Below are 14,445 nucleotides of genomic sequence, written 5' to 3'. Positions count from 1 at the left end.
CAATTAGGTTTGTGTATGCACCTGAGGCGCACGGTGGTTTTTTAGAGATAAATAAAAGCCTAAAAGGAGAAGCTACAAAGATACCACTGTTTATTTGGGAAAGGCAGGGAGCAGGAGCAGATCTAAAGGAGTTAGCAATTTTCTTGTCCTATAAACATTTTGTTAAACTTCAGTAATTTCCCCCCTAACTTACTATTGCTCTTTTTAAGATGTGTTTCACAGGGTGCATTTTTGTACCTGGTCTTTATAAGGCTGTTGTGCTGAGCTAGCTGCTTTTCATACCTGTCATTTTGCTGCCTAGATAAGCATGTTTGACTTTTGGGGTTTTTCTTAAACTTTGTTTCAGTGTTCTAAGCAAGTTACAGGCCTTTTGTTTCAGTTGTTTTGTGTTATAAAGGATGAGCTCTCTCCAGAGTTCTGTTGTAGCTGGGTGGTTCTAGGGCCTCACCAGGGAAAGTGTGAAAACACCCTGGCTTATTATCCATGATCTGACTGTGCTTTGGGATCATGGAAAGGCAGAAGAAGGAAGAATTTCTGTTTGCTTAGAAATCAGTTTATCTTTCCATATAGAAAGGTATGGGAATAAATATTTGGTTTTGTGCTTAATTAAGTTTTAGAAACTACCTGGGATGGATCCGATATAAAATGTGTTTACGTTAGAGAGGGATTTTTCCTGAAATTGCTGGTCAGGGGTACAGGATTCACTTTCTCTCCATTTAGTTTCTCACAGGTTGATCCTCTGCCTGGTGCTTGCAGTGGGAGGCAGTTTGTGTTCCCTGCATCCTCATAACCTCCCTGAATAAGGCACTTGGCTACTGGCAGGTAGGAGCGATTAGATGGAGCAGGCATGTGTTTCTCAGGAGCTGTTTTTAGCATCCTAAGTACAATTTCCAGGAAGATGTGGGGTAAGTAGGTGGCAAACAGGACTCAGCCTTGTAAACAATGTTTAGTGTGAAGTGGAGCTGCAGTACACTGAATACAGCACGCTGATCCCTAAAGGAATTTTGTACTCTAGAGCACAGCCAGGGCATTACAGATCAGCAAAGAGCATTTAGAATGGCAAGTGACAACATAAACTCTGGTCACAGAGAGCAGGTTGCCGGTTTAGCATTCCCAGAGCCCATGTTTCACTATTAATTTTAGGAAAAAAACTCCCAAATTCAGAACTCTTTATTAGTGTTATGGCTACCAAGAAGCTCGCCCCTAATTAATGTGATGGTACTTTCCCGTCCCTCTACCACTCTCCTTATTGCAAGTCCTTGGCAATATGAGAGGCTTATCTATTACTTAGTCATGAGGTATCCAGACCAACTTGCTTTTGAAACTAAAGCCCGTGTACCCCAGGCATACTGTATTTCTGATTTGCATATGGAAAAGGCAGTTAAAAAGCCAATGCCCCCCATACTGCTTGCGAGTCAAGTAGCAAAAGTAAATGATTTATCAAGCAAAGGTTACAACACCTGTGCCTTTTTGCCAACATATACAAGGGATGCCAAGTCAAGTGTTGCTCCTAATAGCTCAAACAGAAATTTAGATTCAAATAACCTCCCAGATAGGACAATTATGTGAGTGGAATGGCAGAGTGATGGATGGAGTAAGCAGTGTATGGAAAACAAACCATCTGAAAAGTTTGGAAGCTGCTAAAACCAGACAAAGCCAGCAGCCCTTTGGGGGCATTTGTTGCTGAATCAGAACTACTGACTTAAAGCAGTTTATTTCCTGGTTCTTCTGTCATGAAGTGGTCATCCTGCTACAGCCTTTGTTGACACAGGAAGACAGCTTTTTTATAAATATCATATAAATTCTATAAAATTCCTTTAAGGGATTATATTTGATGGAACGTGACATAAATCAGAACATACTGCTAATGGGAATGTATACTGTTAATTTTTCTTACGGGTTAATATCCATTAAGAAAGGCATGTTCTGGGTTTGGTTGTTTAAGAGCAGCCCAGGACAGAACGATCCTTGCTCCAAACCAGCCATGTTGTTGTGCATTTGTCTGGGATTTTATTCCAACGTTCTGTGAATGCCCATGTATGGGAACTGCGACTTCTGCTGAATGTGGCTGCCACATCCCTGTGCACAGACTCGCTTTTGCAGCATTTGAGGACTAATGATGATGGTGTGCAACTAGTGTCTATAGTCCAGTGTTCTAACTGAAAGAGAACATCATAGCTGACCATAATATTGTCCTACAGCTTGTAGCTGGACCCTAATTTTTAAAAAGCAGATGTTCAGATACAATCTTCATTTTATTTTATTGTTCCAGCATTAAAGAGTTGATTAACCCTTATATTTAAGCTTGACTTCCAGAAGCTCAGTGTTCCCTGCTTCCTCTTGTCTCAGGGAGCTGCGTCCCTGGCAGTTAGTGGTCCTCAGGACCCGTATCTTAGCCTGGCTCTGAATGTACTATAAAGATCCTAATCGAAAGCAGCCACCCCAGCTGCTTTTAATAACACAGTCCTATGTATTTTTATATTTTCATTTTGAATATATCCTAAGTGATCGTCCTATACACTGATGCCTTGCAAAAAAAGCACAAAAGCATGTCTTTGTTTAGAGGAAATCTACATAAATCCCAATTCCTTGCAGTTAGCCTTTTTACCTCACTTCTCTGACTCAAAGCACAGTCAACTTCTGAGTTCTTTCATGAATAAGTAGTGACTTTTGCTGATAAATTATATATTTAGTATCAAATGGGTTGTGGTGGTGTAATGATGTATAGAAGCATGGAGATGCAGCTGGAGTCAGAGACTGGGAGTCAGTCTCCTTCCCCACTGCAGCATGTTAGACTTTAATTGAAAGCTGTGCTTGAGTATTGTTTTTCACTGTACAGCATTGTTATTCACTACACTGCATTACAGGGAAGCACTTAAAGTAACGCTAGAGCACTTTAAAGTTATTTAAGTCATAAATAAGAAGGATAAAAGTTTACAGTCAACAAACTTATCTGAGAAACTTAGGCTGCAGGATGCAAATAAGTTTTAAATATTTTTTGAGACATAATACTCTTGTGTCTTACTACATAATCAATTTACCAACTAGTAGTTTTTCGAGTGTTCTGGAGAAGGTAAGTTGCATTCTCCAAAGGGTTTCAGGTTTCCTGAGCAGTATACCTTAACATTCCTGTTTCCCAATTTCAGCATATTTCTGTGTGTTCCAGTTGTTATCAAAATGACCAGAGAAATATGATTTAAATGTGAGGGTGCGTGAGAACTTGTAACATACATGAACCAAATAAAGGAAGAAGCTTGAAAAGTGGGGTGCAGTCTGTGTTTTGTTAAGGCATGAAAAAAAACCCAGAATCTGATGGGTTAAACCCCTCTCTGCATTGCTGCTGTACTTTCTGTGACCCTATTTAATGCAGAGAAGGTTTGAGATTTGATGTAGTTTAACCTGTGCTGTGCACAGAGCTATAAACTAAAGCCCCTAACAAATGGTACACAAATAGCAGACAGCAAGAAAATGCATTGTGTTCGCAGGCAGCTGGTTGCAGCCCTGTAAACTGAAAATCTTTGGAAGCGAGTGACTTGTGTTTCAGTGACAGCAAAGGTGCTGAAGCCATCACAATGAAGAGTCTGTCTTCGTGCATCTACTGTGGCATGTGACAGCCATTAATCTGTACACTAATTATTCAGATGCCTATAAAAGGTTTGAAAGGACTTAGAAGAGTTAAGGGTAGTACTCCCCAGTTTTCTAGTTATTTGAATTACTACTTTTTAGTCATTGCAACCAGCTCAAAACAAAATTACAAATATTTTGTGTCGCTGACCTTTAAAATAATTGCAGTGTAGTCAAGCAATCACTTCAAACTACAGTTGTCTTAAAGTACTGGCTCTGCTCACTTTTTTATACCTTCCTCCCCCCCCCACGATAACGTGATATTAAGCACAGACTTAATTTTTTCAACATCTGGCTCAAATTAGCTGCTAACAAAACTGCCAACAACTATTTTCTTAAGCGACCCTGGGAATCTGATACAGCTTGGAAAACGCACATTTAAACCTCGTCCTTCTCCTAAAGAAACACAAACGTTTACTTGAGCTTCTGATTTGACCATAGCAGGACTATGAATTCAGCTAACCTGCCTCAACTGGACTTTTTTCTCTTTGTGTAAGGAAACAGATGTGCTTGCAATTACAAAATCTCCTGCTCGCTCAAAGCTCACCATGCAAATGGCCAATCAGGAATTTGAATATTTTTTTCCATGGAAATCATTGGAGAAGTCTCTCATTGTGTCTGGTGGGACGGGACCCTAGAGATCATATTGTTCCAACCCCCCTGCCATGGGCAGGGACACCTTCCACTATCCCAGGTTGCTCTAACCCCCGTCCAACCTGGCCTTGGACACTTCCAGGGATGGGGCAGCCACAGCTTCTCTGGGTAACCTGTGCCAGGGCCTCACCACCCTCACAAGGAAGAGTTTCTTCCTACTATCTAATCTAAACACAATTAAATGCAGTGCCTGGGGAGCAGGTTGCAGCCAAATTCTTTGAAACCCCAGTCCTAGCAGAAACAACTGCATGCTGGAAGCCAATATCTTAGAAAGCAAGAGAGATCTTTCCAGTTACGAAAGCAGTGTTATTACTACACAAGCCCAAAAAAACACAACAGACAAACAAACTGCAGGTGACATTTCACTGTAGTTACTGAGACCATGTGGGTGAAGTGACAGCGGCAATGCAGCTGCTCCGCGGGGACACGTTAGAGGACACTGGAGAAGAAAAAGAGGCTGCAGGCATACAGAGAAGTTGAAAGCGGCCCACCTGAGTCTGTTGAGGGATATTTACAAAGCTTGGATCCCGTGGTCCAACACTGACGAATCGGTTTGCGGGGGAGGTGCTGGGTGTCGAGTAGGCTGTGAAGGGAAGGGACACATGCGTTGAGGAAGCGGCACTAGATTGCACACGAACAACACCAAAACACACTGTCTCAGAGCCACCTAAGCAGATGTTCAACACAGAAATGTGCAAACGTTTTAGAGAGCGAGAGTTTGGTTTTAGACACTGGAAAGTTTTGGTCTCAGTGGTGAGGATATAAACACGCAGGGGACTGGGCTGCTGGGAGAGGAGGCGGCTGTGACGTGGGCTCAGGGAAAGGTGTGCTGGGCCACCTGTGCAGCTCTCCAGCTTGAAGGAGAACCACTGCAAGCCTTTCCATGATGGGCTGGCACAGGAGACTTCTGCAGGTCCTGACTGTTTTCACTCCAATGTCTAGTATCTTTATTTTTAACAGAGTTTTGTATAGCAATGAATTTACCCAAGTGCATATTAACAGAACCAGACCATTATTTCATGCTAATCGAGCATTCTCTCTTGATATAAAGTTTTGGTTTTCATACTGCTGTGGTCTGCACTCTCTAAAATGTTCACTTGATGTGTTTGACAAACTAGGAAGATCCTTTCGGTAAAAAATTAATGGGTTGCAGTTTCACTGGGGTGGTAAGTGCAATCAGTCTGAAGGCTGAAGCTGCCTTTAAAAACTGGAGTGGCTCCCATAAATGTAAAGCTATTAAATGCAATGCAAGCCAAGAACCCAGATTACTTCCAAACTTGAAGTACTTTAATGATTTTATTGTTGCATTATATTCTCCACTGCAACTGTCCACAATGCCACGTACTTCCACATCCAAAAGCTTTCAATGCATTTTCAGTCTTCCTCTCACTTGAAACCCCCCACGCAATCTTCTCCCATCTTCAGTTTTTTACATATTTAGATCTAAATTCAAACAACCCAAATGGATGCCTTAATACAAACAGGGATCCTGTCTATTTTAAATATATTTATGGGAATGCATTCTGCTGAATAAAATCCCCAGACAATCTAACCATCCAATGAAGAGACAAAAAACACTGTTAAAAGGAAAGTTAGTTGCCAAATCCCAGTCAGGCTAAATATAATATTCAGGCCTCAATGTTACACAAAAATAAAGTGACTTAAGAGTCCGAGAAGACGCTGAGTTGGCTCTGTAGAGGAAACCCTGTTGCCTTTCTGAAGGCAAATATTTGGTGAAGAGGGATTAAATTGGAGGAGCCTTTGGTTTAAGGCCATGTTGAACCATATCAATGCTCCACCTTACCCACTGTCATGACTCTTAAAGACCATAAGCAGTTACACAGGGAACTGCCAAAACAGGTCACACATTTACTTTCTTCTCTTCTTTCCCACCTCTGATTATTTTCAGCTCATGGTCTCCCTGTATTTAATGGCCCTCAAGAGATTTCTCACTGGTGAATGCCCTCTCTGCCCTTCAACCCATGTAAATGTTCTGCATCCCACAAAGCCCTTGGATGATAAGTTCCCAAGTCTGGGAGCACCCAGACCCATATCCTTCCCTTCCCTGCCTACCCAAGTCTCACAAATGTCTTGTGATGCCTCCTAGTTCTTACAATTACATCAGACAGCTCCCTTTTCTCAGAGAGCATTCCCTGAAATCACCCCAGGAACTTCATATCTTCATTTCCTACTGATATGAGAGGAGATAAAGCACTCCTGGCTTTTCAGAATGAATTCTTCCCACTTGTTTCGAGTGAGGTGAGCTTTTCTCTCCAAGAAGATAACACTTCCAAAAATCATGCAAGAAACACCTCTCCTTCACATAATTTTAAAGGAATTTTTAAGTGCACTAATTCATCTTTCTGAGATGGTTTTGCAAATTGTGGTGTAGCTTAAGTGTTTGAGTATAAACAGGTATGGTGGGTGTTACTCCTACCTGCAAATCAAGGAAGAAATGAACTGAGTAGATCTGGTGAGATGTTCTCCTCACCTTTTACCATGCTAATTTTTTAATAATTCAAAGAAGCCACACTTTTGCAAAGGGTATCTCTCTGTTGCTAGTGCCATATATTAACATTCTTCTGTACTGTTTTATGCTGAGGTATTTTTTTTTTTACTAACTAATGAACTAATGTTTTGCAAGACTAAAAATTCCTTCTGCAGTGGGGAAAATTAACTTAAAGCTAAAAAATCAAACATCTGTTGTTTGGTTCTTCTGGTCTACTTTTAAGGAAGCAGATTGAGTGGAGAGGCCATTTAATCCCTTGGAGCAGGTAAGTTCCACTCAGAAGGGAAGGAACTCAAGATCTTGTTTACAGTTCCCCGTTGGCAGATACTTTTGCTGTGATATTTGGTAGAAAATCAAAGGGAAACCAGCAGAATGCTGACTTAAATGGCTTCTCTGTTCAAACAAAAATTCAAAAGCTTTCGAAAACTGTGTAATATGCACAAAAGTCCCCTCAAAGCTTGCTGGGTGAGTTGCTATGTATACCTTTCTTCCACTCCAAACAATGTTTAACTTGCTTTCTGAAAATACTCGGATGTCAGCTTGGTATTTCCTTAAGGTCATATAACTGCATTGCCAGAGCCAAGAAGGGAAGAGCACCAAAACTACATATATGCAGAGGATTTACACTGGACTCTCCCAAAGTGCTAAGTCCCACTTCACTGTAAAATATCCTGACTTGTTTGCAGACGGAAAGGGGCCATTTTGGCTCGGAATATTAAATTTACATGGAATACACATCAGCAGTGATTCCTATTAGGCTCAGAAAAGGGAGTAGCACCAAATGTTGCTTAGACCACGACCAACACAGTTTCTACTCTCTTACTGTCTTCATATAAAAACCCTTGTTTGACATGGAAGTGGAATTCCTAGAAGTCTGATCCCTAGACTCTGCTCTGAGATTAGGATGGGGCAAACAGCTCTCACAAGTTAAAGCTGGTTTATATTATATTATAGGATACATGCAAGCTAAGCCTATGGTGGAGTCTTCAAACTCCAGTTTGGGAAAGGCCAAAGCATGGAAAGGAACAAGGAACGGGAGCCGGGTGTCTAAGGCAGATCTTCTCCAGATCTTATCAGCTTTGCTCCATGGGAATTGCATAGACCTATACTAGTTTACACCAGCTGATATCTGTCCCATGGGGCATGAATAGAAACATCTTTCTATCCAGCCTGGTATTTCTGTTACTGGAATTCACTAAGGATTGTCTGCAACATCCTAGCCCATAGCCAAGGAAATGAATGTGATGCCACAAATTTGCTATGATGTTTCACTTCAGGAACAAGGAAAACAGGAGCTGGCAGAGAAAGAACATTTGCTCACACGGACACCTTTGATATTTAGCCAAAATGGCAAGAAATTGTATGAAAGACAAGACAAACAAACAGTTTTGGGAATGTCATGTATTTTAAAGTTGCCTTCAGCAGGAAAATGTTAATTTAAATATACTTTCCTAAAAAAATTGCTATTCAGTATTGGAGTGTGTAGTTTATCAGACAGTTCTGGATTAAAAGGATTAACTTTTGATTGGTAAGGATGATTTGGGTGAGTGATGACCTAATGTACCACCAGGTCTCTCTTTTACAGACTAAGTTGACAGGTACATGTATTTGATATGAAGAGTTGTCCTGTTTCTCAAGGGACCAGGAGTCAGTTTAGCTGTCGTGGAGCTGTAGTGAGAGGATTAACTGAAGCAATGTGGTGCAACACAGCAATTCCTACTGCAGTGCATTCTGCAGATGAGGATCTTAGAGGGAACTGCAAATTTTACGAAATTAAATGATGCAGTCATCACCCTCTCTTTTATGGATGGGGAAAGGAGCAAAAAGAAAGCTCAAATGGCTTGCCCATAGGGTGCTCAGTCAATGCACAGCAGAGAAAGGGAGAGAAATCCAATCTCATTACAGAATCATAGAATTGTTTAAGTTGGAAAAGACCTTTAAGATCATTATATCCAACCACTAACCCAGCACTGCCAAGTACACCACTAACCCATGTCCCCAGGTGCCACATCCACACAGCTTTTAAATCCGTCCAGGGTTGAGGACTCGACCATTGTCCCTGTTCCAGTGCCTGACTACTCTTCCTGTGAAGAATTTTTCCTCACATCCGACCTAAACCTCCCCTGTGCAACTTTAGGCCGTTTCCTCTTGTCCCATCCCTTGTTCCCTGGCAGCAGAGCCTGACCCCCACCTGGCTCCACCCTCCTGTCAGGGAGTTGGAGAGAGTGGGAAGGTCCCCCCTGAGCCCTCCCAGCTTCCTCAGCTGCTCCTCACAGGACTAACTATCCAGGCCCTTTGACAGCTCCATTCCTTTCTCTGGACACGCTCCAGCCCCTCTGTCTTTCAACTGGATTTGAAGTGTGGCCTCAGCAGCGCCCAGCACAGGGGGCTGGTCACTGCCCTCATCCTGTGGCCACACTGTTGCTAGTACAGGCCAGGTGCCATTGGCCTTCTTGACCATGTGGACACACCTGGGCTCATGTTCAGCCACTGTTGACCAGCACCCCCAAGTCCTTTTCCCAGCAGCTGTCCAGCCACTCTGTCCCCAGCCTGGAGTGTTCCATGGGGTTGTTGTGACCAAAGGGCAGAACCTGGCACTTGGCTTTATGAATCCATTACTACAATCACAAGATCATTCTCCTCAGCCTGACACAAATACTGTTTAACATGAAAACTACTTCATGCAAAGGGACATTAACCAATAATGAGTTTGTTAAAGTTGTAAAGAGTTGTGAATCTTAGAAAATCACATTTAGTTTAAAAAAGCTTTTTAAAAATCAGGGTGTCTTAGTCTCTGCACTGGAATGAGGGCCACAAATTCTAACATTCTGATTCAGTTATGATAGTGCTAAAGTTCAACTGGCATCTAATGGAGGTGGTGTTTGCTTTGGGCAGTGAGATATTAAACCCCAAAACTGTCAAGTTCAAGAAAATACTGTGTTGTGCTTGTTAATGGTTACAAACCAAAGAAAATCAAGAAGAGATCTGAGATAAGATAATTTTGGGACTGCTTCTGATATCAAAGATGTGTTCTATTGAAAAAGCTTTTTATGGAGGAAAAATAAACCGCCCTAAAACTCATGAATCCCATCTCCATTATGTCATGTCATTGAGGAAAATGCTGGCTTTCCAAAAGGATAGGATTCGCATCTGAAATTTTCAACTCCCAGAGCGTGTCTGGCCACCCAGTAGCATCAAATCCCTGGTGTGGATCTCCAGGGGCTCTTCCTTCCTTGGACAGCACTAATGTTCATGTTTTGGTTAATGTCACAGCTGGAGAGTTTCACTATTGCTCTGAGAATCATTAACCACCTTGTTGTGATTTTTAGCTCTCGTTCCCAGGAGGCCATGCTGTATTGAACAGCTGCTCCTGGCTCCTGCACCCCTCAGGAGGGCCATATTCCAATTTTTGGTTGGGCCGTGACTGCATTTTGTTTCTGCTGAGGGCTTTCTGCTAGACCAAAAAAGGGAAGGAGAATGGAGCAAATGCCAACCCCTTTCACTCCATTTCCTTGGATGGGGGGGGCTTCATTCTCCTCCATACAACTAAGGAGAGAGTCTGGCCAAAATTTAACATCACTCCTGCCTTTGTTGCATAAGTGACTTTCCAATATCCTCAGGCTCTGCAGGGCAGTCAGCCATAGCCCGGAGACACTCCCAGAACTGGTGCGCTCCAGCAGCTCGTAACCATGGAAAACACCTTTTTGTGCAGCTTTTATGGAACTCTGGTGAATCTGCACTTGCTATTTGAAGGCTAATATTTAGTTAAGGAAAAATAAACACTGGGGGAAATGGAGGGTTGGTTCTGATTGACACACTGAATGGAGTCCAGTGGGTCCTTCTGGCAAACCCTCACTGCAGAGGCTTGCAACTTCAGTTTGCTTTACTCTTCACGTGGCCAATACTTCCACTGGCTTTGGTGTATATGTATTATTTTTTCTTAGAAAATGTTTCCTATAATCTACTTTTCTGTAAAATTTGTCCCTAAATTAAATTATATGCTTCTTTACAACTCAAGTCACTGTTATTCAAGCCCCTTACCAAAAGGAAGATGCGTGCCTGAATATGCACAGAACTATATGTTTAGACATCAGCGTAGCTAATTAACAAACAGTAATTATTTTCCTAATCTTTTGTTTAAATACCATTAACTGGCTGCTCTTGAGAAAACCTCGATTCCCAATTAACGTGGCAGCTGTCTGCTGAACACTGAGCCCAGTGGCCAGCCCCAGCCGACACCGACGGGTGTTCTGCTCAGTGGAGAAATGCCCGTTTTTCTGCCAGCTGAGAATCAGGCCAGACACACATTGAGCTTGTTTACACAATGACATTATCATAAACATTAAGTATTAAGATTACTGCTAAAATGATGTTGGGAATTTTTTTCTTTTCGACACCAGACACTGCCAGTAAACTGAGTCACAACTGTAATGACAAGTACACACTGACCTAGTTTTGTTTTTCCCGGTTCTGAAGACAAGGAAATAATAAGGCATTGCTGACTTTATTCAGTGATAACTATGACTAAACATTAACCTTTTAGATTCCACTGCTGAATCTTATTGATAGGACTTGAAAGACAGTATCTCCCATCAGAGAGCATCAAAACTTCCTGATAGCACAAGTGTTGGTCTAAGGTCAGAAAGAGGAGCGGAGGGGAGAGAATGAATCAACTTCTTTGCTCAACAAAAATCTGCTGATCAGTTCAGGAAGACCTGATTCTAGAAGATCGTGTTCACAGTCTTACCAGACTGTCTCATACTAAAACCCATTTTAATTTCCAAGCAAGCCAGAGCATCTTGCTGAGTTTGCAGTTGTGTGCTATCGTGTAGCAGAAGGCAATGCAAACCCCTGAGAACTCCCAGATCTTAAAAATGCCCCCTGGAACCTGTGCAAATCTTCTGAACAGTATATAAAGCTTTAAAAATGTAGGCTTCACTTGGTCTGAATAGTGAGTACCTCTTTGCACATCAAGCAGTGGTTGCATATAGCATTTAAATAATAAGCTTGAAAAGCACACAAAGGGATTTGCTCTTTCGATTAGATTGATTTTTGTTTGTGGATGTTATTTGGACTCCCTTCACTGTGGAACAAGTCCCCTACAGTTGCCATTAAAGCACTGAAAGCTTCCCTTTTGTTTTTAAATGTCAGTTTGAGCATAGCTTCATTAAATCATTTCACAATTAACTCCCTGAACATCCAGACTTTTTTTTAAAGCATCAGACACAGCTGAACTGCATTTGTTTCCCAGAAGAGTGAGTCCAAAGTGGTATCCCCATGTGTGTATCCAGGAATTCATATATTTGACTTGTGGCTTCACAAAATGCATATGGGAGCAGTGTGGGTGGTGGAGAGAGGATTAAAGCTTTCTCCCTAGCCCTGAAACATACCATAACTTCTTGCCCAAAGTGCAAGGCATAAGGGAAAGATGTCTGGGTTGATGTAGGAAGACTTATTCCCAAAAGAACTATAATTGAAGTAAACTGGAAAGAGTTGTTAGTTTAGCCCAGTTATGTCTAAGCAGCGATGTTTTCGATAAGACTGTCTGACTTCTATGTAGGATCTATCCTCAAAAGCCTGACTTGAGACACCAATTTATCACAGAATCGTAAAATGGTTTGGGTTGGAAGGGACCTTAAAGATCCAGTTCCAACACCCTGCCATGGGCAGGAACACCTTCCACTAGACCAAGTTGCTTAGAGCCCCATCCAGTCTGGCTTTGAACCATTTCTTGCATGGGATATGAACTTGCCTCCTTAAGACAACAAAAAACATCCCAAAGGTCCGAGGTCTGTGTTGCAGATTAGCTACTGGCCTTGATTTCTCTCACACATGGTTACGTGAAATGCCCAGAGAGTCAGAAATAAAACTGCAACCTTAACGCTTTTGTTGTTAACACAGAAGCAGCTCAGAATTTTGTCCATCATATGGAGAGCAGAGAGCTCTCCTGCTCCCCAAGAGCTAGTCCAGTCCTCATCTCTGAGCAGCGACCAATAGTTGTGTGTGGCTGTTAGCCCTTGGTTCCCGCTGTGTCTGTACTTACTTGGAGAAGTGGGAGAGGTGGCCCCTCCTTCTGTTGATGTAGTTGGAGGTTTTGTGTCTGGCACTGGCAGAGGCACAGGCCTAGCCATTGGTGGCGGAGGTGGTGGTGGCAACATTGGGGTAGGAAGGAATGGATTGTGCACCTTGCCTTGGCTGCTACCATTGGGCTGCCGAAAAACAAGCAAACACAGAAATTATACTAAAAATCAGCTATTATCAGGAACCTCTAGTAATAACAATCTAATTGAAAACTATGTGCAACACATTTACTATTACTTGAGAGGTGGCAAAGAAAGTCCCATTAGCAGCTGGTCTGAAATGTCCTGGATTAAATTCTGCTCCTCTTTACATTTCCTGCAGCACTAACCCACGCTCAGTGAGAGGTGAAGCAGGATTTTTGACCCCAGCTCCCCAGTTTTGTGCCTCTGTTATCCCCTTGGGATATCAGTGCCTAGGACTCGAGTGTAAATTTCTTGAAGATACTGCTCATTAAGAGAAAAAACAAGCATTTTTGGTGGTCTTAAAAGTCATGCTGATATCTTATTACAGGAAAATGAATGAGTATATTTTAAAATAATTGCTCTCCCACATCTCTTTTGAGTTAGCAATAGCGTACCTCATGTTTTAGTTGCCATTAGGATTATATGGAAAAATGACTGGACTTAGAACCGCTTCATTTTACACATTGGGAAAAAAACACCCTCCCTTTAGTCTGGGATGTGGTCAGTCACAGGCTGAAGGGGCTGAGCTATACACGTGTAGTCTTTCAATTAATCACCAGAAAAATGTGTCCATAAGTAAAAGTGTTTTCAAGTATCAAAAAAACAAGAAGCAGGCTTAGAAAAACATGCCAACCCTTCCCCCAGCTTTATTAAGTTTACATTTTAAATGTAACTCAGCCTGGACACTTGAAAACCATACAGATAGATGCCAAATACCATTACAAAGAGAAAGTAGGACAGGCTGTGAATCAGGTGTTCCATTTTAGTGACAAAAATGATGAGATCATTTTCGACAGCACTCTGCAAATTGATCTCACTGCAGTTCTTCTGGCACTGAGCATTGGCTTTTCCATTGATGATAAAAGCTCAGCTTTAAACACAGATCCATATTCTAAGTACTGCTAAAGAAAATAATATTTTAATTCCTGTTATGGTTTCCATTAGCCTGAATTACTGGGGACAAAATACTCATCCTGGCAAAACACTTGGGACCTTATTTTCATTTCACCTGTTCTGGCACTGACAAAAAGCCTTGAAGTTGTGGAGGTGCAAATCACACTTGTGGTAGAGCAAAAATGGTTGAGGGCATAAATAAGACTCAAATTCATCTGCATTTAACTTAACAGCACTCCCACAGACTTCAAAGACTGCAGTTACTAGTGTTTGCAGCAAGAAGCAATCCTTCAGGGATATTTATTTTTCCAACATCCAGCACCTTTAATAAACTAATATATTAGTGACATCTCTCAAACACTATCTTGTCTCCCAATTAGGTCCCTTTCCTGCCAAGAAGACCCCTGCTGCATGTTCATTGTGAGTGTGCTAACAGTTCATAATGTTGAATGGTTTGGGATAAATTAAGCAAATGAATACTCAAGGAAAAAGAAAAGCACT

The 14,445-nt window shown here is 41.8% G+C and overlaps 1 protein-coding gene across 18 annotated transcripts in view; it reads right to left on the bottom strand.

Moving 5' to 3' along the window:
- Window positions 1-14,445, bottom strand: part of NFIA (nuclear factor I A) — a 410,570-nt gene that overhangs the window by 24,030 nt on the left and 372,095 nt on the right. For 15 of the 18 annotated variants that reach the window (XM_027694338.1, XM_027694337.1, XM_027694341.1 and 12 more), the window contains 2 exons: window positions 12,831-12,996; window positions 4,770-4,861 (listed from right to left, as the gene is read on the bottom strand). In XM_027694338.1, the coding sequence (XP_027550139.1) occupies window positions 4,770-4,861; window positions 12,831-12,996 (258 nt within the window). Of the gene's footprint in view, window positions 1-4,634; window positions 4,862-12,830; window positions 12,997-14,445 lie in introns of those variants that run through there. The other 3 variants (XM_027694353.1, XM_027694354.1, XM_027694336.1) reach the window with 2 other exon arrangements.

The sequence above is a fragment of the Neopelma chrysocephalum genome, unplaced genomic scaffold (genome assembly GCF_003984885.1).
Source record: "Neopelma chrysocephalum unplaced genomic scaffold, ASM398488v2 Primary Assembly neopelma1_97, whole genome shotgun sequence".
NCBI lineage: Eukaryota > Metazoa > Chordata > Aves > Passeriformes > Pipridae > Neopelma > Neopelma chrysocephalum.
Note: the sequence above shows the minus strand (reverse complement) of the source record. Positions and strands in the feature narration are given on the sequence as shown.